Source organism: Lates calcarifer, linkage group LG7_1 (genome assembly GCF_001640805.2).
Source record: "Lates calcarifer isolate ASB-BC8 linkage group LG7_1, TLL_Latcal_v3, whole genome shotgun sequence".
Lineage (NCBI taxonomy): Eukaryota > Metazoa > Chordata > Actinopteri > Centropomidae > Lates > Lates calcarifer.
Window position 1 is genome coordinate 19,201,043 of NC_066839.1, and position 24,127 is coordinate 19,225,169.

Sequence of the window (24,127 nt, forward strand, 5' to 3'; positions counted from 1 at the left end):
TTCGTCTGTCATATACTATTTATATTATATGCTTGATTAATTGTTAAGTCAATAAAATGAAAAAGTAAGAAATGCCCATCACATGTTCCCATAGACCAGGTTGACATATTGAAAATTCCACCTGTGGGACTCTTTGGCTTTGGTAGTGCTACTTTAGGTGTGTTTTGGTCTCCTGTTTCCATCTGTGCAAAGCGTTTTAGCATCCCCACGTCACTGCAGCAGCTGCTGACACTAACTAACCGACAGAGACAGTGGTATACCAGCAGCTCCCTGCCTTCAGCAAGGTGATTTTGTCAGTGGGGTCTGGTTAGCCATATATTACGATGTTTCTGGTTAATCAAAAAAGATCTTACTCTTCAATAAAAAGGTCTTTCTCTGTAAGTTCAAACTAATTTGAACCGGCTCGTAACAAATTCTAACTAATTTGAGAGCAACAGCAGACACACAGACCATACCATCTGCAGTCTGACAAGGTTGTACAACTGATGTTGCCCCACACATTTCTGGGGCCTCCACTACCTCACTTTGGTGACAGGCTAGCAGGTGATGCCTCAGAGTAAAACAGCACTTTTTACAGATGGTAGACAGCCTCATGTTTGATGCTACAGAGTCATGATTATCTGATCAGCATGGTCTTATTCACCAGTGTCCTCCTCCATTTGTATTTATTAGCTTAGTGTATTGATGGGTGAATTTAAGAATGTCCGCTGGACCACAAGGTCAACGACTGTCAGTGGTCTGATTTTCTCATAGATTGTAAATTTGAATAAGATACTACAGTTTGAATAGATATTTTCCTTTACTACATTCCAACAGATTTTGAATGAAAAGTGACCGCTCTACAGATTAATAATTATCATTGCATATTATTTTTATAGTTATTACCAGAACTAACTAGAACTAGAAATTATGTTTCTTCCTAATGGAATCTATAACATATACTATATATAATATATACATGCATTCATATAATAGGTCTTATTTCATTTTCTCCACCGTCACATTCATATTAATGTTTGTTTGGAATGAACAGAACCAGGCACCGCCTCGTTTTGAGATAAACAAGTTTCTTATGAACCACCTTTTTTTCTGTATTTCTGTTTCCTCTGCTGCACTTTGTGAACTTTTACTTGGAATTTTCCAGACCCCTCCACCCCCATCACTCTCCTTTCCTAACACACACACACACACACACACACACACACACACACACACAGTCTCTGTTTGAGGGAGTAAGGAGGACAGGTTTTGACTCAGCCATCATCATTAAGGCTCGCTGGCCTCAGGGCCTCAACTGTGGCCAGGTTTCCTGAAATCATCTTGGTCAAAATAGCATCTAATATCATCTTTGTTCCGTTTCCTCTTTATGAGATACGGTTGCTCTTTGTTCAAGTTACTATTGATAGATGATGCTGAAGCAACTGTCAGCTACTCCAGGTGTCTTTATTATCACCAGACAAACCTGAGATGCTCCAAAAGCAGAAAAGGAAAAAAAAAATTGTGGAAAAAAATTCTACCATAAATGATCAGAGATGGCCTGCCTAAGAAAAGGGAAGAGAAGAAGAAAGAGTGACCCTGCAGCTATCATGTCCTTAGATGGCCCATAGTCAGACAAAACAGTGACAACAAAGGCACAGAGGAACAGATTGATGGTGTGGTGCAATGAAGTAATAATGGAGTAGAAGAAGAAAAGTGGTGTGGAGTGAAAAATGAACCCTCTGTAAAAAGAAAAAAAAATTGACATCGCCCTTTTTTCTCTCTACTTGGTGTGCTAATGAATGATGTCAAAGAAACAGTGAAGCTACGGGCTGTGTCTGAGCTAACACTGGATCATGTGTCAGCGGAGGATTTAGCAATAGAGGGGAATTTATGGAAATCTATAAATATTATTGTACCTTCATGTGTTTATTATTTTGGGGTGAATGTAATATATTTCAAATGAAACAATGGCCATGATGATTTTAGCTTTGCTGCAGTTTATATTGGCTGCACAGGGAAGGATTCACATCCTTATTTGCCCTTGGGGACAGAGTATTAAAAAGGCTACACTTTCTACAGAGCCCATTGCAGGTGTGTCTATTTGTTTTCCTTAAGTAATAATTGATAAAAACAGTATGGTTATGCTGCCCACTTGTTAATATATGGGTGAGTTACTGACACAGATCACAAATGAGAAATGTTGTCTTTGCCTAGACATGTATCTTTGTGTGTTTTACATGGTGGTTTACACAAACCCTTTGAATTAAATGATAGCTTGATGACTCATCTTGTTTTAATGCCTCAGCTTTAAGAGGGGAATTCACTGTCTAAAATAAATGGTCTTTGTATTTGGAGAGGTGGGGCTCTGTTTTGGGTTAAACCAAATGTTTCTCTGTGTACTGCAGTTCATGTAGCTCTTTGTTTTTTGTCTCTTTCCTGCTCCATGGTCATCTCTGTGCCTGCTCTCTTATTTTTCAAGCAAGCTGCACTAAGCAGATGCCTATGGGAGGAAGTGAGAGGGTCTTTGGTGCAGTAGCAGGTGTAAACCATTGGTTCCACCTCTGGAGGTCTTCTAGGAAAGCCCACCGCTCTCGCTGACCACACATACCCATTTGAAGTTGGCTTGCTTACAGTTGCACTCGGCCATGCAGTGTAAGGCTGGCAGGTTAAGAAGGATTTTTGAATTCAGATTTTCTGGCCAGGGACATTCATTAATCTGGAACATAGATTCCCGCTGCACCCCACCCCCCACCCACCCCCACCTTCAGTTACTGACTGTTCAGTACTAATCACATAATTAGCTGTAACTACTGATTTTAATAGCATAAAATCCATGCTTTACTCTCACCCTGGGACTCTTAATTACTTAAAAAATAAGCAGTATAATAATAACCACCATGTACCAGGTGCCCCACCATCACCACCACGACCCTTGCCTGTGCACAGCTCTGGGTCTGTGAGCTTAAAGTCATAAAGATGAGATGTGGAACAGCCCTAATAAAGACGTCACGCTGACTGACAGCTTGTAACTATTGGCTACAGTGCTCAAGTTCTGCCTGTATGTCTGGAATTTGTGTGCGCCCGTATTTCACCTCCAAGAATTCAGGGGAATGGCAGGTGCAACCAGAAAAGGCCATGCTCACCACTGATGGTAGCCATCCAAAGCCCCCCACTCCCACACACACACACACACACACACACATTCAGACATGAATACACTGACAATCATTTTTCTCTTCTTCAGAATATACAGTAGGTGGGAGCATCAGATTTTGGCATTTTTGCTTAAGAAATTACTTAATTGACAAAATGAATCAGATCAAAATAACTGAATCTAATTGTGCTGTAGTAATGAACCTGATTCAGTTTGATGCTGTTCTTCACAAATGACTAATAGCTGCTTTAAAACAAGACTTTTAGTACCCCAGTACTTGGCATTTTTTGATACAGACACACTTTACTCTGTACTCAGAAAGTATTGTGGTTTTAGGATTTATTAAGGATTTATTATTTTTCCACCAGAATTTAACAGTGTTTACAGAAATTATAATAGAAGATTAAATAAAATAGATAACATTTAATAATAATAATAATTCATTAAGTATTCTTACAATGCTCAATAAATAACTAAACAAACAACTACTGTAAATAAATTGATCCAAAGTAGGACAAATTCTTATTTTATTATTTACGTAATTACCTCCACATTTATCTGTCCATCAATTTCAGCATGTACAACCTCCTTATGTATGACAGATTGTTTACTGCATAACTGTTATTTATGAAGAATTACTTCAGACATTAAAAATACAGTCACTTATTTTGAATTGGCCAAATTGGGAGTGTGGGAGGAAACTGGAGTACCCAGAGAAAACCCACACTGACACAGGGAGAAACTTCAAACAGCAAAGTGTCAGGTTGATGTGATTCTGACTGTGTTGCTGTTACTGTGTGACCCTGTAGAGCAGGCTGCAGAGCTGCAAATATGTACAGAAGTACTGTATGTCACCTGAAACTGAATTTGTTTCCTTTGAATTCCTCAGCTGCTATTGATACTCTGTCCATGTGCAAAGCTCCTTCACCTGCATCTGGTGGTGTGCTGCCTCAGGGGATGAAGGCCAGTAGAGCAAGGGCAGCAAGTAGGCTGGTTGAGAAAGTGGTGACCTGGAGGATGTCCTTCCATATGCTCTGGGAGGCAGTCTTCTTTGTCAGCTGAGCAGAATGCTGTTTGATGTGCACTTGCAACAGCTGCACGATGACGGTCTCCACAACTGGGTCCTGTAATAGTATCAGCGACTCCAGCATATGCCTTCTGCAGAACTTTTTCCTCAGGTCTTTCAGCACAGCCTCGCAGATCTTCTTTACACTCTTTGTGTGTGGGCAGAAACCTTTGCTGATGCTGAGTCCCTCCATTGTCTGGTTCACCAAACGTTTGGTGTGGGGGACCCACTCCTCTTGGCTGAGGTTCTTGAGAGCCTGACCCTTTGTCAGGACTCTCATTGTCAGCAGGGTTGCTAACAGTCTGAGCTGGTCCTCGCTTTCAGTCTTGGCTGTAGCCTCACAACCAGAGGCAGGCGGATTGGCAGACTCGGCTGTTGGCGTTTGGTCCTTGACGTCGGAGTTGTCCTCCATTCTTTTCCATGTGTATTTTTCTGCTATGGTGCTTGGTTCTTCCATGCTCTACAATCTGGGATACTCAGAAGAGTGTGTGTGAGATCTGATCCTGTATCTGGGAAACTAATCCTAGATTCTAGATTTCTTGAATCCTAGACTAAAGGATCATTGAATGCTAGAATCCACACATGCACACACACCCACCCTCCCACCCACCCAGTGTATAAGTAAATAATAAGTGAACACAGAAAATCATCTCTACTCATAACCACAGTCATAACTTTGGTTGGTTTGGTAGCAGCATAATGCTATGGCTGGCAGGGACAGGGAGAGTGGTCAGAACTGAGGAGGGAATAAATAGGACTGGGCAATATGGACCAAAATGTTCTAATGATAAAACAATGTCAATAATTATCACGATAAATGTCAAATCATTATTTCTTTCAAGTTTATAGGAAAATTTGAGACGCGTGCAAATACACAAGAGAGCTTCCACCACTTCATAGTTCTTGCACTTTTGCTAACATGTCTGGTTGCGCTCCCCCCCCCATGTGATAATGAGAGGAGAGTGTCCCCAGCTGACCTCCATTTAAACTTTGTGTTTAAACAACACAGGCCTGATCCAGTGTTTATTGGAAGCCTGTTAGAAACATGATGCCTCGTGAATCACACTGTTACTGCTGAAGCTAATGGACCGCGGAGCATCTAGGTTTTTTTTCAGTGACTTATTATCAACATTGATCCCTGCTTTTTGATGCAACGGTTGCCTTGAGATTCGACCCCTGCGAAAATTGTTTGAAGATTTCTTTCATATATTTTCTTTATTGCTCACATATTTGAGGTTAGGACAGTCTGGAGAAGTGTCTTTGGATGCACAAAGTGTCCACTCATAGCACTTCATGGGACATACTTGTTGGGTATTTCTTTTACCTACTGAGCTATAACTATAAAAATATTTACACTGTTGCAATTTATTACCTGTTTACAGAATCACAGCTCTGCTAACCATTGCATCCTAATTCATTTACAGGCCTTTATGTCAGACAAAACTCACTTGTCCCATTCTACTTAAAAGGCTGATAGACTTTGAGTTGTAGCCTCTTTTACCTCAGCCCTATTTAGAGTATATCACCTATATACATATTCAAACTTCAAACAGTTCTCATTCAAACGTTACTTTTATTTATTGAATAGCTTGTATTTCAAAAACCATTAGCCCCTATGGGCCTATTTAATATTTACAGTCTTATTAATGTTTTCCTACTGTACACATCAGCTCACTTTGGGGGATTGTTAATATCCCTCTCAGTATTCTACCTCAGCCATAAGAGACTTTGTGTAAATATACACACACAGGCCTACTTATTAGGCACTGTGTGGTGTTTTTCTGCTTAACTAGTCTCATGATGTCACTTGGATGGCAGCGCTGGTAGCCTGGGCCTATTTCACGGCTAGGTCGAGCCTCTAATTGTGTGCAGCGTTCCAGCGAGGCACTAATCAGGGTGAGGCAGGCCCAGCAGCCCCGATGGTTGACACTAATTGCTCCTGCTCTGACTTGAAGGCCTTGTTCATGAAATATTTACCCACCCATCTGTTGACAGTTAACCCCCCTTGTCTCTGATCCCTTACCCTTACCCCCCCCACCCATCCCCCCGACACAGATATAGACATTTTGTGTGCACATTCATGCATAGGTGACTATATGTGGCGATTATAGTCACATTTACACACGTTACAAAAGACATCCACATCAGTATCTCACGTTAACTGATGTAACTTTTTTCAATAAGGAAACTCTAAAGAAAGTTTTAAAATATCACATGTACTCTGGTGTGATTTGTTTGTTGATGTTGTATAAGATCCAAAATTTTTCATATGTTTGAAGAAAAATAGGAATTTTGAAGTTAGCAATGAGACAGAATGAATTTAAATGGACACCTGTGAAGATCGTCAGCCATCCAGGCCATGTTTTGTCATTTTTGCAGAAATTGGTCCTAGGGGTCTAGCTCTGTCAAAAATGGTTATAAGTTATCTTTTGCAGCTAAAAGTTTTAGCATGCTTCAAAAAAAGTGCTGCATATTCTCAAAGTGCCTCAGACCCTCCTCCTCAGTATCTGACACCTGTCCTGCATTGATTGGTCAGATGTGTGCAGGTGTGACAGTATGCAAGTTTTGAACTTCTCTGCTACTACTTAATGTCATTTTGCTCGCGTACAAATGAGTGCAACACTGTGAAAACCCTTGATAGGGAACTGTGCAAAAGTGATTGTGTTTATCCTTGTGTATTTGGATAATCAAGTCTCACCCATCTCTATGTGGGCAGACTTTTCACAGAGCCTTCAAGTCTGGACTTTCAAAACAACTATTAACACTTTCACTCTTAGATGTTGGTTGATGGAGATGGAACAATTCTGACAGTGAAACCACAATACAAATCCACAATCTTGCATTGCAATACAGAAAGACAGGGCCGGTGACCACCATTTGTAGTGCCCAAAGATTTCACCACATTTCTCTCAAGATGTATCAACAGCCCACAGCTTGTAGGGCCTTCAGACACACTCATACACATCGCTTACTCTCAATCACACTCAGTCCCCAACTGCTTCTCTGTTTCTCTCCTCTGTCAGCACAGTGCTGAGTGAGCGGCTGGTGGTCTGTGTTTGCCTTATTAATTAGCCCAGTGATCCAGAAACACTCTCCCTCTGGTAAATAGAATAACACTGAAAGGTTACTCAGGGCTGGGAGGAGAGGGTAAAGAAAATATGAGAGAGGGCAGGAGCCAAGGAAAGGAAGTGAGAGGAGTGGGACGACGGACAGAGAGAGGGAGAGAAAGTTGGACATGGAGAGTGTCGGCATTTTAAGTTTGCTTTGGAGCCGTCACGAGTAGAAGTGATCAGAGTCAGGGAGGAAACCTGACACGGTGGGTTGTCATGCTGAAGGATTTAGAGCCTCTGTGATCATCAGTCAACACTGTGGCGCTCTGTTGCTAAGCATCAACCACACCACCACCTGGTGTTCCCCTTACCCCCTTTTATTTATTTTTGTAATGTGCATAAGGTGTGATGGTGTTGTTTCCTTGCTTTCCTGCTCTTTATAGAAGACAGACAGATTGAGGCCAAAATAAGAGCCTCGGGAACAGAAATTGATCTCAGCTTGCCAGATCTTGAATTCATCGCCTAAGATTGCAATGAAAAGGTCACCTGAGTTTTATGAGAGTGGGATAAATCATTGTTGTTGACCTGATGGATTCTTGGTCTATCTCGTCTTTGTCGTTTAAAAGACTGAGGCCAAATGGCCAGCTCAGGTATGCTGCGCATCTTTCCAATTGGCTGAAATGGATGCAGATTGGAGCACTGCAGAGCAAAATCCAAAACAGACCTTTAGTAGACAAATAGATATGCCTGCAAGCACTTTTATGAATCCATTCCAACTATTTCCAATAACTCGGCTCCTCCATTTTGGGCCATATCTCCGTCTTGAGGTCTGCAGTTCAAGGCCATACATGGAAAGCCAAGAGACAGAGCACACTGAAAAGAATTACATTAGCAATACAGAGTTTTCCCTTGGCTACTAGTTCAAAGAAGGGCAGGAAAAATGTGGTTTTCATTAGGCATTGTTGGTTTAAACCAGGTTAAAGGTCACTTTAAAAGTCTACCTTTTGGGATCATGAATAATTCATTATTTAAGAACATTGAAAGTTCTTCCAAAGCCAGAATCCAAATAATATCATTCTAATCTATAATTTCATGAGGTGAAACTTTAATATTTTTCAGTAGTAACACTGATGCCCCCTTTGTGTGTTGGAGACTGTGCTCTAAACCTGTGGCCACTTGACGTCTGGCTGTCATGTTAATGTGTCCAGTGAAACTTTAAAAGGGATTTACTGCCTTCCTACAACCCACCCCTGTGGAGTAAAATTCTTTGCCAATAGCTCTACTTAATTTGTGCCTCCCATTACCACTAATTATAACATTCCGAAGATTTTACTTTGACGGCAACGCAGGCAAAAATACGACAACAACCTTTCTGGCCCTGCCAGGCAGATTGCTTAACAGTGCAAATGTCCAGAGTGCTAATGACCTAATTGGCTGTGGCAGAGAGCGACCTCACTCTCACTTCCTGTTCCTCTGTGCCATCTGGGGGGGGGTAAATTAAGGCCTTTTTCTGTACAGTAGTGATATGAATACAGTCTTTGATGCATGTGAAATGCTTTTAAAATCCTTTTAGCTTTTAGTTAAGGCTATAAAAGCAGACCATTTATCTTTACAAATGAGGTTTGTCTGAGTCTGCGTGGTTATTAATGGCATCACAGTGAAGTGTAGACTCTACTCTCTCCTCTAGCTAATCTACTGCTCTCTTCTCCCTCTGCCACTGAAAATACTGACATTCAGTCTCAAGCTGGAGGATTTGAAACATGAAATTGTTGCATTTTGTCTCATGGTTAATAATATCCACACCTGAAAAATGAATATATAGTATTTGCTCTGTGAAATGTCACAGCTGTTTATTTCTCCTTTCAAGTAAATGTTGCTTATCATTAAAGTATGTTAACTTGAATATAATATTTGCTCTTTGGAAAACAGTGGGGCATATTCTTAGTTGCTAGCTCCAAATCTACATGGCATTGCATTTCATTTAGCCAAATTTGACCAAAAGAAGACAAGGCACCCTGATATCCTATTCACACCTGGCAGTCTGTAATTGAATGTGTTATCTGGACAAGGAAGAACATGCCAGATGTACATGCCTGCAGAATGCATTGATACTAGATCAGCTAGACCACGTTTGTAGGTGGCGAGGCTCATGTCAGTAACAGGCGTAAATGGAAAGACGATGAAATCTTTTTACTGGCTTACTTTTTTTTAAAGAAGTTGACTTTTTGGAGCTACAAGGCCTTTGCAGATTTGCTAATATCACAGGATCTACTGACTTTTTGTCTCTTTCCTACTGTATGTGTAGTCTGTGCCTCCTCCTGACCCCTTTTAGCCTGTATCATTTATCTCCTGCAGCCCTGCTGTGATCACATGACCATATCTGATTCTCCTACTTCCTCTTCTTCCCTCCTTTTTTCCTCTACCCGTGGTGTTTGCTGCTCACAGCATACCGGACGCTACCCCATTGCTCCCAGGAGGAGCTAACGAGAAGTCCAGATCTTGAGCAGCTGAGGGCTTCGTGTGTGTGTGTCGGTGTGTGTGGGTCAAACCTGCCAGTAAATGTTGTTAAACAGTTACTGGCAGCATTTGGAGCTTTATTTTGGTTCAAGCAGACATCCCCTTCAGATTTGGTTGGGGTTCAGTCAGAAATCCCCCAGGAGCTCTCTGGGTCTGGCAGGAATTTGAGGTCCGTGTCAGTCTGTAGTGTAAATGTTTACTTCTTGCGTATGTCATAAGATGTCTGCGTGTGGCACATGTGTATTAGAAACAGAGGTAAGCTCGCCTGTCCCATCTGAAAAGAATTTGAAAAGTAGCAAAGGCTATCATGACAGGTTCACTGAAAAGTGGTTTTGACAGCCACGTCAGTTTTAATGTTTTCAGTGGTCCAGTACCCAAGGTGTGCTGCTGTTCCTGCTGCTGGACAAAGAAAAGACAGCACATCATGAAGAAAACATGTCCACTCTCTCTCAAAGGTCTCAGCAAATCTGGTTTCGATCGGCTGTTCCTTTGACTCGAAAATATGAATCTGATTTATCTCCCTCCTTTTGTTTTTCAGCCCTGCAAGGCCCTTTCGATTCCCCAAAAGGTAAGACCTGCCAAAAACAGTTTCTTCTGTGTTGATGTTCTGGATGGTGAACCTCTCTACTCCTCCTCCACCTCCTTTTATTCCTGTCATCCATCCATCACTGCTCCTGTGGAGCTATCATTCCTCAGTAGTGAGTCATGAGAGATATCGATGGGAGTTGTGTGTCTCTCCGTGTACCCGGCCTTTGTTAACCAGCAGTTTAGAGACTGTTTAATAGAGGATAGTATGTATGTGGAGTTTTGCTGAGAGTTGGAGATTCTAAGTATACAAAACCTGACTGCTGCTAATCAAGCAAATTTAAGCAAACACAAGATGGATTAGGCTGTATCTGATATTTTACATATATCTTACTGTCTTGTTATCAGTATGTTCGCTAACTTTAAATCTCCTTCTCATTCCAGCTATGCTGAGCTGATAGCTGATTGGCCAGTGGTGGTGCTGGGGGTGTGCACAGTGCTCATTGTGGTGTGTGCTCTGGTGGGCGTCCTGGTGCCTGACCTCCCTGATTTCTCTGACCCGCTGCTGGTGAGTACAGACCCACAGTGCTCTCTCCCTTCTGGATAAATGTCACCAACTCTCCTGCATCACAAAGGCTCCAAATAACCAGTCTCAACATGTATATGAACTATATACTGTGTGGTGGTCTGTGGAGTTAACAAGGAGAACAAACTGGCTTCAGGCCAAAGGCTTCTTAAATTATTAGTCTTTACAAGGAGAAATCATATTTTATGAGGCAGAGATTTTCAGAGTGTGTCAGTGCTCTCATAGATATTACAGGATAGTATCAGTTCCATTTGGTTTTCCATGGATACAGAGTAGTGTGGTTCTGTATATGTTATTTAGAGAGATGAGGAGCTATTGACAACCCAGTACACTTTGAATGTGACCCAATTGCAGATATGTATAATTATCTATATAGTCTTATATTACCTCACACTGGGTAAAACAGGCAGATGTGAAAAGTGCGATGTTGCAATATAATTTCTACCACAGTTTCATCTCGAACATAACTGTAAAAACACTGCCTTGTCTCAATTAACATGAACTTGTGTCCTCCTCTCCGAAGGGTTTTGAGCCACGTGGAACAGCCATTGGTCAGCGACTGGTCACATGGAACAACATGGTGAAGAACACAGGCTACAAAGCCACACTGGCCAACTACCCCTTCAAATATGCTGACGAGCAGGCCAAAAAGTAACGTCACACACAGTAGCTTCACACTTGCTGGTTTTCTTTAAATTTGTTTGGAAAGTATTTAACGCAGACAGACAGACAGACAGACAGACAGACAGACGCAAATGAGTCCAAGAAAGTACAAAATCATTTTTGTCAGTTCAGGAGTTATTTATAAAACATTATGAACAATCTCTTCACTCCAACTCAAAATTTGACTTCTCTCCCTGAAGACTGTTGGACGAGGGTGGGAGACAGAGGTAGTGGGGGAGGGAGGGTCTGAGATGGAGGGGAGGCAGGGGCCAGAAGAATTGAAGGATGCTGTTGACAGACATGCTGAAAAGTCTGAATCCCCTCCTGAAAGAAGAGGGGAGCGATGTAGAGATGTGTCCATCCACAAGGTCATTCTCTGTCTCCTGTCAGTGGGAGTCTGTTCACCAATCAACAGCAGGTCTTTGCATGTTTATGTCTGTCTGTCTGTCTATATGTACACTGCATATTTTATTTTATTTTTTTGTTTTTTTCTTTGAGCTCAGATTGAATTCCTCCCTCTCCTCAACTAACCAATTAAGTCACCTGTTTGGCTTTTCACTGCTGTTTTTTCTTATTCTTTCTTATTGTTGTGTTAGATGAATGACATTGACATTGCAGTGAGGTCACAACCCTCTGAATCAGATTTTGTATCCTGTGTCCATGTGGCTAAGATTAGAATTTCTACTCTGCTGATTAGAAAATGGATCCTTTCAGCTACAAGCCTGGATCTTCCTCTCTGTCTCCTGCTGCATCTGTGGCTGTCTTTGTCTCCCTCTCTGTCTCACTCCACTTGTCTGTCTGCAGATGTAATTGTGTACTTATACGTCCATGGCGTACGAGAGGCCTCTGCCACTGTCAGCAAGCTTCCCCTGCCTCATCCCCTCCGTCTGTCAACCCCTCAGTCTCTCTCAGACAGCCACCTGATTGCTCTGCCTTCCTGTTTGTAGCTGAGAATGTGACCGCTAAAAAAAAGCACACACACACACACACACACACACACACACACACACACACACACACACACAGGAAGGCACAACCATAATCCTCTCTTTAAACACTGACATGTAGGCTCTACTTCAGCATTATTCTTGCTAGATCACATAAACACATACACAGTACATACACACACTCCAGAGAAATGTCTGCACATCACCCCATCAGGCCTCCGTGCTCAATTAGAGTCACTATTATGATTATTATAATAATGACAGGAGTCTCCCTGTACTGTAGAGAGTCACTCATCTGATTTTGGAGGGAACAGCAATTACTGCTGCTTATTTCATCACTGAGCTTCAAATCTGCTTCCTTCATTTTCTATCATGCTGACTTTGCAGCCTCAGACAGTGTCTCTGTTCACTGTTTGCATGATTTCATAAATCAGCAAACAGGTTCTTCCTGGGTTTGGATTGATCAGCAGCTGTGGTCCTGTACCCCTTTGTAGGTGGTATTTTCATCTCAGCTGACTGGTTTAACATTTGTAGCACTGTAAGAGCTCTTAAAAAAGCACTACCAAACTCTTATCCACCCTTTTTGTTTTTAATTAGGCCAGTAAAGTCATGAGTAGTGTCATTGATGTTATTTATCCATCAACTTTTGAAATGTTGCCATTGCAGCTGATTTAATAAAACATATATCTATGTTATGTTTACAATGCCACACTTTATTGTTTTGTAGTCACCAAGAGCCCAGGTGGCCTGAAGACCACTTTGACAGAGAGAAACGTCAAGCAGAGTGGGACTTCAGTAAAGAGTTCTTCTGTGATGTGCCAGGTAAGTTCCTGAATTATAACAACACAACTTAAACCAGATTATGGGTAAAATTGAAATGAAAAGTGAAACAATTAAATCCCACAACCTTTTATATAGGTCACTAAAACCATTAATACAATAAATAAGCCATCTTTCAAAATATTATTACACATATTATTATAACATTAATGTCTCATGATCGAGGGAAAATAACACAAATGGCCGGGCTATGTTAGAGGTCTGAGACAGGTTTATGACCATCTTGGATATGGGGCAATATGATACTGTCCCAAAGAGACCCCCACATTCTCTTAAATATATTCTTTTAATTTGCTTTCTAGAGATACAGTCTGTCCATTTGTACAATAAATAAAATCTCCTGCACAAAGCAAGGTGGAGTGATAGACTTCAAGATCAGAATAAGTTTCTTCCTAGATGGAGAGCAATCTGCACATAGTATGAAAGTTTGAATCTTAAATGAATCCCAGTATAGCTCAATAGAAATTTTAGAAACTAGCATTATGAGAAAACTGGCGAGCAATAATTACGCTTTTAATAGGGCATGTAGTTTGATTGAAAATAAGAGAAGTCACCAAGAAAGACAGGTTCTTAACAAAATACACATTCCACCTAAATAAGTCATATTAGTGTAGAGCTTGGGTTTCAGTCACTAGTTGTTTACCAGTCTGATGGTTATAACTGTCTTTCTTTCATATTTGCCAACTTATATATATTTTTTTAGGAAAGTTTGTTTTCTCCTTCTCTTAAGTAATACATTTTTTTTTTTCATGCAGGTGACAGTTACTCTAGACTGGTGTTCGCATCTGCTGAGGGGAAGAACCTGTGGAGTATTCAGGCCATCAAATCAATGTGCAATCTGGACAACACAAGGGTATGTGGAACAGCACAAACCTTGGTCGTGGGCAGGTGTAGAATTTAGTTAGAACTTCGAGTAAATGTTTTACATAGATTTCTAGCTCTTTCAGTCTTCTGTATATTAATTATCTGTTTCTGTCCACAGGTGCGTTCCCACCGTGACTACTGGAGCCTTTGTCAGCGCACCAATGACGCCTCCTGTTGTCCCAGCTGGACACTCGGCAACTACATCGCCGTCCTCACCAACAGGTCGTCCTGCCAGAAGATCACTGAGCGTGACGTATCGCACACACTCAAGACCCTGCGCTCCTGTGCCAAGTACTACCACAACGGCACACTGGGCCCCGACTGCTGGGACATGGCCCTGCGACGGAAGGACCAGCTCAAGTGCGCCAGCGTGCCCCGGAAGTGCACCAAGTATAACGCCGTCTACCAAATCCTTCACTTCCTGGTGGACAAGGACTTCCTCAGTCCCAAGAGCCTGGAGCATCCTCCGCCTGTGCTCAAGTACAGCATGCTCTTCTCCCCCACAGAGAAAGGAGAGTCTATGATGAACATTTACTTGGACAATTTTGAGAACTGGAACTCGTCGGACGGCATCACCACGGTTACAGGGATTGAGTTTGGCATTAAACACGACCTCTTTCAGGACTACCTCCTCACAGACACAGTCTACCCAGCCATAGCCATAGTGATCGTTCTGCTGGTCATGTGTGTGTACACGCGCTCAGTTTTCATCACGCTAATGACGATAATAGCCATCATCAGCTCACTGATTGTGTCTTACTTTCTCTACCGAATGGTCTTCAACTTTGAGTTCTTCCCCTTCATGAACCTTACGGCTCTTATCATCCTGGTTGGTATCGGCGCAGATGACGCCTTTGTGCTTTGCGACGTGTGGAACTACACCAAGTTTGATAAACCCCATGCTGAGCTGGCAGAGACAGTCAGTGTGACCCTGCAACATGCTGCCCTATCTATGTTTGTCACCAGCTTCACCACTGCTGCAGCTTTTTATGCCAACTACGTCAGCAACATCACCGCCATACGCTGCTTTGGCGTCTATGCTGGGACTGCTATTTTGGTTAATTACATTCTCATGGTGACGTGGCTCCCAGCTGTGGTGGTGCTCCATGAACGCTATCTGCCTAACATGTTCACCTGTTCCAAGCCTCCACACCAGCAGAGAGGTTACTGCACCCGGATGTTCTGGGCAGGTCTTTGCCAGAAGGCCAGTAAATGCCTATTTACTGTCTCTGAGGCATCCAGGATCTTCTTTGAAAAGGTGCTACCCTGCATTGTCATCAAGCTGCGCTACCTCTGGCTCTTCTGGTTCCTCGCCATCACAGTGGGTGGGGCCTACGTGGTCTGCGTCAACCCAAAGATGAAGCTTCCATCTCTGGAGCTGGCCGAGTTTCAGGTGTTCCGATCCTCTCACCCGTTTGAACGCTATGACGCAGAGTACAAGAAGCTGTTCATGTTCGAGAGGGTTCATCACGGCGAGGACCTTCACATGCCAATAACTATCATCTGGGGAGTAACCCCTGTGGATAATGGGGACCCCCTGAACCCCAAAAACAAGGGAAAGCTAATGCTGGATAACAGCTTCAACATTTCCAGTCCAGCATCTCAGCTGTGGATCCTCAACTTCTGCCAGAAGCTGAGGAACCAGAGTTTTGTCTTTCAGTCAGAGGAGCAGGACTTCACCAGCTGCTTCATTGAGACATTCAAACAGGTCAGTACTATGTACATTAATTATCTGTAAGTTTTAAAGTAAAGGTGTATATATTAGTAGACATTAAGGGTCTCTACCCAGTATAAAGTAAATTCCATGCCAGAAATTGAATGCGACCTGATGGGAAACCAAATTTACCTACTTATTGTTTGAAATATGTGCCAGAAGGCTGAATAGAGCCAACCTAAAAGTATCACTCAACATAATTATTTTTTGTTTTATAAACCTGATTTAAACAGTGGATGGAGAACCAGGACTGTGCAGAGGGCTCTGTCTACCCCTGCTGCAGTCAGTCCACCTTCCCCTACAGGCCTGATGTCTTTGAGCTGTGCATCAAGAGAGCCATCATGGAGCTGGATCGGAGCACCAACTACCATCTGGACAGCAAGACCCCCGGGCCTCGATTCGATATCAATGACACCATCAGAGCCATAGTTTTAGAGTTCCAGAGTACCTATCTCTTCACACTGGCCTATGAGAAGATGTACCAGTTCTACCTCGAGGTAGGGCCTATTCTATTGTAATCTCATCTTAGTTTCTCTTTAGTTTTCTCCTCTCATCACTGATTGTGATCCTGTTTTAGGTGGATGCCTGGATCACAGAGGAGCTGCGCTTTGCCCCTGCAGGCCTAAGTCACGGCTGGTTTGTCAGCAACCTGGAGTTTTACGACCTGCAGGACAGTCTTTCAGACGGCACTCTGGTTGCCATGGCGCTGTCAGTGGCTGTGGCTTTCAGCGTCATGCTCCTGACCACCTGGAACGTCATCATCAGTCTGTACGCCATCCTGTCCATCGCTGGGACCATATTCGTCACAGTTGGCTCCCTGGTGCTTCTGGGCTGGGAGCTGAATGTGTTGGAGTCTGTGACTATTTCCGTGGCAGTGGGGCTGTCAGGTGGACTTTGCGGTCCACTACGGCGTAGCCTATCGGCTCGCTCCAGAGCCCGACCGTGAGGGTAAGGTGATTTTCTCCCTCAGCCGCATGGGCTCTGCTATCGCCATGGCTGCGCTGACCACCTTTGTTGCCGGGGCTATGATGATGCCCTCAACCGTATTAGCCTACACACAGCTGGGCACGTTCATGATGCTGATCATGTGCATCAGTTGGGCCTTTGCCACCTTCTTCTTCCAGTGCATGTGCCGCTGTCTAGGACCCCAGGGCACCTGTGGCCAGATTCCCCTGCCCAAAAAGCTGCAGTGTCAGGCTTTCTCTGAGGCCACGTCCACAAGCCCCTCATCTCAAGGGAAAGGCTCAGGTCAGGCCAAGTACCAGCTGGACAGCAGGGGTGGGCAGGTGGAGCATTATGAGTTAGAGCCACTGGCATCCAGTCAGAAAACTGAGGAAAAACCTCGAGAGGAGCATGAGGTTTGTACTCAGCTTTATAATGGAATCCCCCCTCACCACCACACTGCCCCGTATTCACACATCCATTATAAGAGCAAACCTGAGAGTGGGAGAGCTGGTCCTGAGAACGGGCTCGTAGCCACTCTGAGCACACCGTCCAGGTGCCAGTACTCACAAAACACTAACTGCACCTGTGGGGACCCCCCTCCTCCTCATCTGCCTCAGCAGTGGACACCCCACTCTTGCGCTCAGCCTCCCCAGGACTCTACTTCCTGTCCTCCTACCCCCCAGCTCTTTCCTCACTCAGGAAACACACCGAACAAACAAAATACTTCCTTCTTACCTTCAAACCTGGACCCAGTCTATACACACATGGAGTGCCGTATGCACTACATCCACTGTCCCCCTGCCCATTTCCACCACTGTTCCCAAGGAAGAGTAGCCCCCAGGCAAGGACCTGCACACAGCTGCCATCTCAGGAAGTACTGCGTCCATACTTCAAACCTGCAGGCTGGCTCAGGCAGAGAACAGAGACCCACAACCCCAGCTTCAAACTGGGACACAGGCCCAGCTTCAGGTCCAGTCTCTGGCTCAGAGCCTGTGGGACAAGAGGAAGATCACAGACCTGAAATGAGTCAGGCAAGTCCTGGCAGTAGCCACAATATTAGCAACGCTGCCCCAACACAACCTCACACTCAGTGCCCCTCCCCCTTACTGAGCTCATCACACACAACCTGTCACGAAAGACAGAAGGCGAGGGACAGAGTCCATTGTTGCGGTGATAACCATGTATCCACCACAACCACACAAACAACAACGCAAATGGATGCTTGTTGTAAAATCCCTGGCAACCAGGAGAAGCTCGAAAGTATTCCCGTCACACGGGAGCAAAGTGTCAAAAAGTGCAAGCGGACCTCCAAAAGCGAGCGGGCGTCCTCTGCCTCTCCAAAGAAGCTCTACTGTTTTAACAGGACATTGAAAGTGAAGTGCAATTCAGCTTCAGACTTTAATGTGCCAAAAAGTGATACCAGTGTGCCTCCTATTGCAATAAATACTAATCCCTCTTCTGAAAGCTTATGTTGATAAATTGATATTTTAATAAAACTCAATCCAGAATAAATAGCAAATGTCCAAAAAAAAGAAAAAGAAAAAAGGAATGACTCATTCAGTGTTTCCGTCCAGTTAAACAGTATTTGGGATGTGTTTGCTGACCAAGTGCCTCAGTGTGTTTCATAAAACAGCACGGACCCACTAAATATATTCTGTTTACATTTTTCTTTTTGTACTCACCAGTTCTTCACATGCCAGATTATGTGTTTGGTTTTACAGTGAAACACACACTATTCATAAAGCTTTGTCATTATGGGAAATTATTTGTCTTTCCACAAAGACACCTCTATGAAATCTTGCAACCTAAAGTGTTAAATGTACAGCAGCCATTTGCACTGACAGGAAAATCGTACAGTAAATGTTGTGATATTGTGTGTAATTATAAATATATGTTGTTGAATATGATCACATCAACTTTAACAGAAATGCCACATTTTACAAGTTGATAAGAAGTTGTTGCCTGACACTTTTTTTTTTATTTGTGGGAGCTAGTGTTGAATTCTCAGTGTGCTCTTGTGTTCAAGTCGCCACATGCCTCAGATAAAAGATGTACTGTATGATTAAAATGTCTTTTTTTTATCACTATTGTCCTACTGTCTGCTATTGTCTGTCTTGGATACACAAACACACACACACACACACTCAGACCATAAAATGACATGAGGCTCTTTTCAAAGAAGGGATATATCTTTAATCATAACACTGTACACCTGTTTCATTGTCTTATAACTGCTGGCGCCTTCAGTGCTATCTGTTTCATCTGGCCTGAGGTCATTGACTGGTTTTGAACTGGGCTGGGCTGCCTGCTCTGTGGGCTCACGTAGACTTGATTTACACAAGAATAATAGATCATATTTTATTACTAGTGGTGATACAGATCTCATCTTCTCAAGCCTATGAGTCCCAAGTACATCAATGGCATTTTCTGCTCTGGAATGGTTAAAGCTGCGAAATGAGTCTGGGAAAAGATAAAACTAATCGAAAAATTAATTTTGGAACAAGCTAAATAAGTTGTCACAGGAAACTTGTGTGTTGTGATGCTCGTTACATGTGTACAGTAGAGCTCTAAACTTTTAGGCCTGCTGAGGCAGACAGCCTTAATTACAGGGAGACAACACTCTGGCACAAAGCACTAAGAAAAGCCCAGCTGCCATCAGCGGTGGTTTTGCTTGTCTAACAAATATATATTTTGAATGAGTTATTCTTTTGTAATATTTCCAGGGAACAAAAACCTGCTGACTGTTGTCCCTGTTTTCACATTGAAACAAGAACTATTTTTGGCTGCATTTTTTTCTATTAGCCTTCCCCAAACTATTCTGAGAATATATAAGCTTTAAGCATTAACCGCTGTTTTCTTACCGAGAGCTTCAGCCATTGTTGCGTTTACAAGTTGAGAGGTTGGCATACACCTTCTGGGCAGTGACACTTCTTCATCCTCTCATGTTGGACCCAGGGCAGACTGGACGCTACAGTGACTCACTTTTGCAAAGGTGTATTAGAAGATAGGACGCCCGGGGCTAGCTGCTCACCATGCTAACTTCAGTAGAAGAAAAGAGTGTTTGAAATATATCGCAAAATGAGCTTTTCACGACTGGAGACTGCTCTTGGTGAGTAAAGGAATGCAGTTTGATGCTGAACTTTGAATGCTTTTTCTAGACTAGTGAATAAATTGCTGTAAATGCTAACACTGGCCACTTTAGCGATAGCAAAAACTTAAATATAGCGCATTTGAGGAGGACCAGGCTTTTCATGTCCAGTGATAAAACAGCTATAATTGGTATAGATACAGTAAAATGGACCAATAGGATTAATAGCAAAAAAAATTGCAAGTTGTTTTCAGCAAAAGAGCTCTAAGAAATGGAATGCATACATCTTGCCCAGCACCAAACGACAGACTAGCTAGGTTAGCAGCTAGCTGCCTAAGACTATGTTAGCTGCTACACATTTGCTTCTGTCTAATTGATAGACTCCAAAAGCAATGCTAAATGTAGAGTTAGTAATGGACTTTAATCATTCACCTTTCATCAAGTGGCTACATCAACAATGACTTCAAATGAATGATAGTATCTGCTAGATTGTAAATAGATGTGTGAATTGTCTGCTGCCCTCAAGTGGCCAAAAAGTAGTTATTGCAGGTTTGATTCACTTACTAGCTGCCCAGTATGTCTGGTCCTCAACAGCTGGAGGTTAAGTAAATTTCTCAATAGCTGCTCAACACTGGTTGCATATGGCAAATGGCCTTTCCTGCATCTCGCACAAACCCAACTGAGGAACCCAGAACTAAGAGAAGTGCTCCTTTCAGAGCTGCAAGTCAGATCTGTCCCTGATTGAGCTGTCTCTCTAAACAGGTGACACATATAGACATAATAGCCCTCCTTTTTCATTCCCTTGGCCTTCACTTTCTCCCTCTTTCTGTCTATTGCTAAATCATAGTGCAGAAAACACCTGTTTCTTCAGAGGCCAGTTGGGAAAAGAAGCAGTCATCCTCTGATCGTCTTTCTGCTCTCTGTGTGTCCTCCAGACTGGAATGTGAAGGTCGATCTGCTCCCAGTAAAATAATGGTAAGTTCCAAACTGGGTTACCTGTTTTTTATTGATGGTGGACTTCTCACTGTTATGCCAAGCTTGAGGTATTCATCTCTTTTTGGCGCTTTGTTCGTCTCATTCAGGCTTTAGATCAAAATCAAGTCGATATTTACTTGGAGAGCCCACATTTCACTGATTATCTTTTGATGTGGAATCACAGCGCCACCGCTGTTCTCAACATATTTAAGGCTTGCTTTGAAATCTCAAATTTACTGTTTCATTTTGCGTCCCAGACACTTCACACATTGTGGTTGCAGAGGGGCGCTCCTGTGGAAACATGATTAACTCATCACAGGGCATTAGTTTCGATGTGAAATGCTAGTTTCCACCACAGTTTTGGCTCAGAATAGCAGCTGGAAAATGGATGGATGATGCACAAGTGTTGAGTCCAGACAGGGAGGAAAAGTACTGCTGTGCGTTTGCTGCTTCTCTCCTCTTAACCCCGTCACGCCCCGTAACCCCAAAACAAACTTCCACAAACAAACAAGCCATATAAAACACATTACATAAGCAAACCACCCACACTGGGCTCACTTGATGCCTCTGTACTGAAGGAAAGATCTTATTTTGGCTCACACAGCTCACACTTGTGTTCCCCTCAGACTCAGATCCCCAACGGCTGCCTTTATTCTCCTCCCCTGCTCAATCACTGCAGTGAAGATGAGTCCACTTCCCTCAGAGGATCTCTCCTCAGGCTTGCGTGAGCATCCCTGTAATTATATTTGCTTAAACAGAGGTCAAATATTAACTGTGGCCGTGGGGCAGGGTTTATTACATTTCCCTGTGAGGGAGAATCTCAGAAGCATGTGTGTCTGTTCTAAGTATATTCTGCAGGCCTGAAATAACTGTGAAGAGGCCGCAGAGCTGGAGAGCTTGTTTACAAGGTAAACATTTGCTTCCACTTTTCAAATTAGATTTCGGTAGAGCCGCTGGATGGGGCCAGATTTATGGAAGTGAAACAGGTTTTCCTTTTTTCTTTTTGGATCAGTGGAGGAGCGGAGTTTTTTTTTCCCAACACTAATTCTTTTCTCACCTCTGCTGTATAGATTTCCATTCAAAAGTACCAGTGAAAAAGGTATAGAAATTAATTACAGAGCAGCACTCCTCATTAGTTCAAGATAACAGTTCACCTCTGATTGAAAACAATCAATCAGTAAAATTAATGCTAATAAAATTGTTTGCGTCCCTCAGGTTCTATATATATATATACATATTTTAAAGATATTCTTGTCTTTGCAGCCAAAGCATTTTTCAGACTGCTGAATTCCATAATAATGCAGTTTATATAGTTATAAAACCAGCAGAATACGAGGAAGACTTCTCTGCAAATCAAAAGTTAATGCTTAGTTAATCCATTCCCCAAAGCTGCGTCTCTTAAATCTTCTGATCTTGAACCAGATCCTCCACTTGTTATTCTTGGATCTTCTGAGTCAACAATCAACCTTACTTTGACCTTACTTTAGCTGAGAAACTCTTTCTTTCTATTACTTCATTACAGCAGAACAATAATATTCAGCTCATTGAGGTTTGGCTGGTAAATAGCTTATGTTTAAAGAATATGAAATATGCAAATCTGAGTGAATTTGGCAGCCCTAATTTTGTATATGTAGCTTGGAGTTTGGAATTAAATGGTAAATGGACTGCACATCCTGTATGCACTTTTATGGCCATATTGACCACTCAAAGCACTTTACACCACAGGTCACATTAACACACCAGTGATACACTGGGGGTAGAAGACTGTCTACTGTCTACATTTGACACCTATGTAATATTTCACAGTATCATACAAATATGAAAAAAAGAGAATGAGTGGGAAATATACAGGGAATTAGAGAGAGTGGCTGAGTATTTAAACATTGTTGCTCTTTTCTCCCCTACTCTTTTTCAACTCCTCAGTTTATGCCTTGTTATTACTGTGTTTGTATTCTTGGCCATGCTAACAGTGTGGTTTTAGAAATGGACATGTTGGTTGGTCCACCACTTTTGCACAGAAAGTCATCTTTTATCTTTGGTGATGCCCTCAATTCTCTAGCGCCACGATGAAGTTGACATGGTTTTGGGCACAATATCTCAACAACCATTCATTTGATTTTCATGAACTTTGGTAAACACGTTCCTGTTCCCTTCAGGATGAACTGTACTAACTTTTTACTAAGTGAATATCAAGTGGATTCTTGTGTAACACATGCTTCACCTTTATCATTATAAGTGCCAACTGAATCATTGTTACCTCCGCTAGAGACTTGTGTCTGGCCTTTGGTTGGTTGTCAGTAGGATAATGCAAAAATTTGTGAACCAATGTGCACCAAAGAACAGACATATGCTTTCTAATGAGTGCCATTCTAGTTCTCTGTATGTGAAGCAACCTGCTTAATAAAAAAATAGGGTCTGAAAAAATTCATTCTTTCAACCCTCTACCTCTCAGGTCCTCTTTTTTTCCTAATAACACACGTTAAGATACTTACTTGTGGCCCTCAGGTATCTCAAATAATACCTATTGAATTTTGGGGGCATTAATAGAATTTTTCTGACGCTGGTAAAAAATACCAAAAATACAAAAACTGTAAAATAAAAACAGGCTGGGCAGATATTTATGTTGCACTGTGGTCAGATTAATGGACTGTCCACAGTGTATAAGCAGCAGGAGCCTGCAGACAGGCTGTAATGTTCAGAACAGCTGGCTCATAAAGGCTGGGAGGATGCAGGCGGCTGGGGCCAACAGGACGGAAGCTTTCCTCTGCCCAGTAGCTTCCTGTTTTCAGACACACAGCTCAAATGAAAGGAAACCGACTGACCTCAGATTCACTCTCATCTTACAGTCCGACAAACCAAAGCGCTTTGGGAGATGATCTCATTTGCAGTTGCTGCTGAGATGAAATAGCGTCATTATGTGACACACCCAGCGCAATTATAAACAGTCTTCATGTGGTGATCACTAAACACTCACTAATTAACACTGGGTTTCCACTGATCACTCAAGGTTGCCATTAAGATTCAGAAAAGAAATGGATTACACATGCCCCCTACTGGTGAAAGGAGGAAAAAATTCTGATCAATAAAAACATTCGAGCTGAGGTTTAGATTCAGTGAACCAACTACAACAGAGATTAGGGTAGTTTTGGAGTGAAAATTTTGATACAGCCATGAAAATAAAATTTATATTTTGAGAATTATTATTACTACTGAA

General features: G+C 42.5%; 1 protein-coding gene across 1 annotated transcript in view; it reads left to right on the forward strand.

The window, feature by feature from the left end:
* Positions 1 to 18,934, forward strand: part of disp1 (dispatched homolog 1 (Drosophila)) — an 86,088-nt gene extending 67,154 nt beyond the window's left edge. Inside the window, 9 exon segments of the mRNA XM_051071993.1 lie at positions 10,305 to 10,334; positions 10,736 to 10,859; positions 11,401 to 11,528; positions 13,215 to 13,309; positions 14,083 to 14,180; positions 14,310 to 15,899; positions 16,139 to 16,402; positions 16,483 to 16,791; positions 16,793 to 18,934. Of these exon segments, the coding sequence (XP_050927950.1) occupies positions 10,305 to 10,334; positions 10,736 to 10,859; positions 11,401 to 11,528; positions 13,215 to 13,309; positions 14,083 to 14,180; positions 14,310 to 15,899; positions 16,139 to 16,402; positions 16,483 to 16,791; positions 16,793 to 18,325 (4,171 nt within the window). The 3' untranslated portion in view covers positions 18,326 to 18,934.
* Positions 18,935 to 24,127: the final 5,193 nt, after the last annotated feature.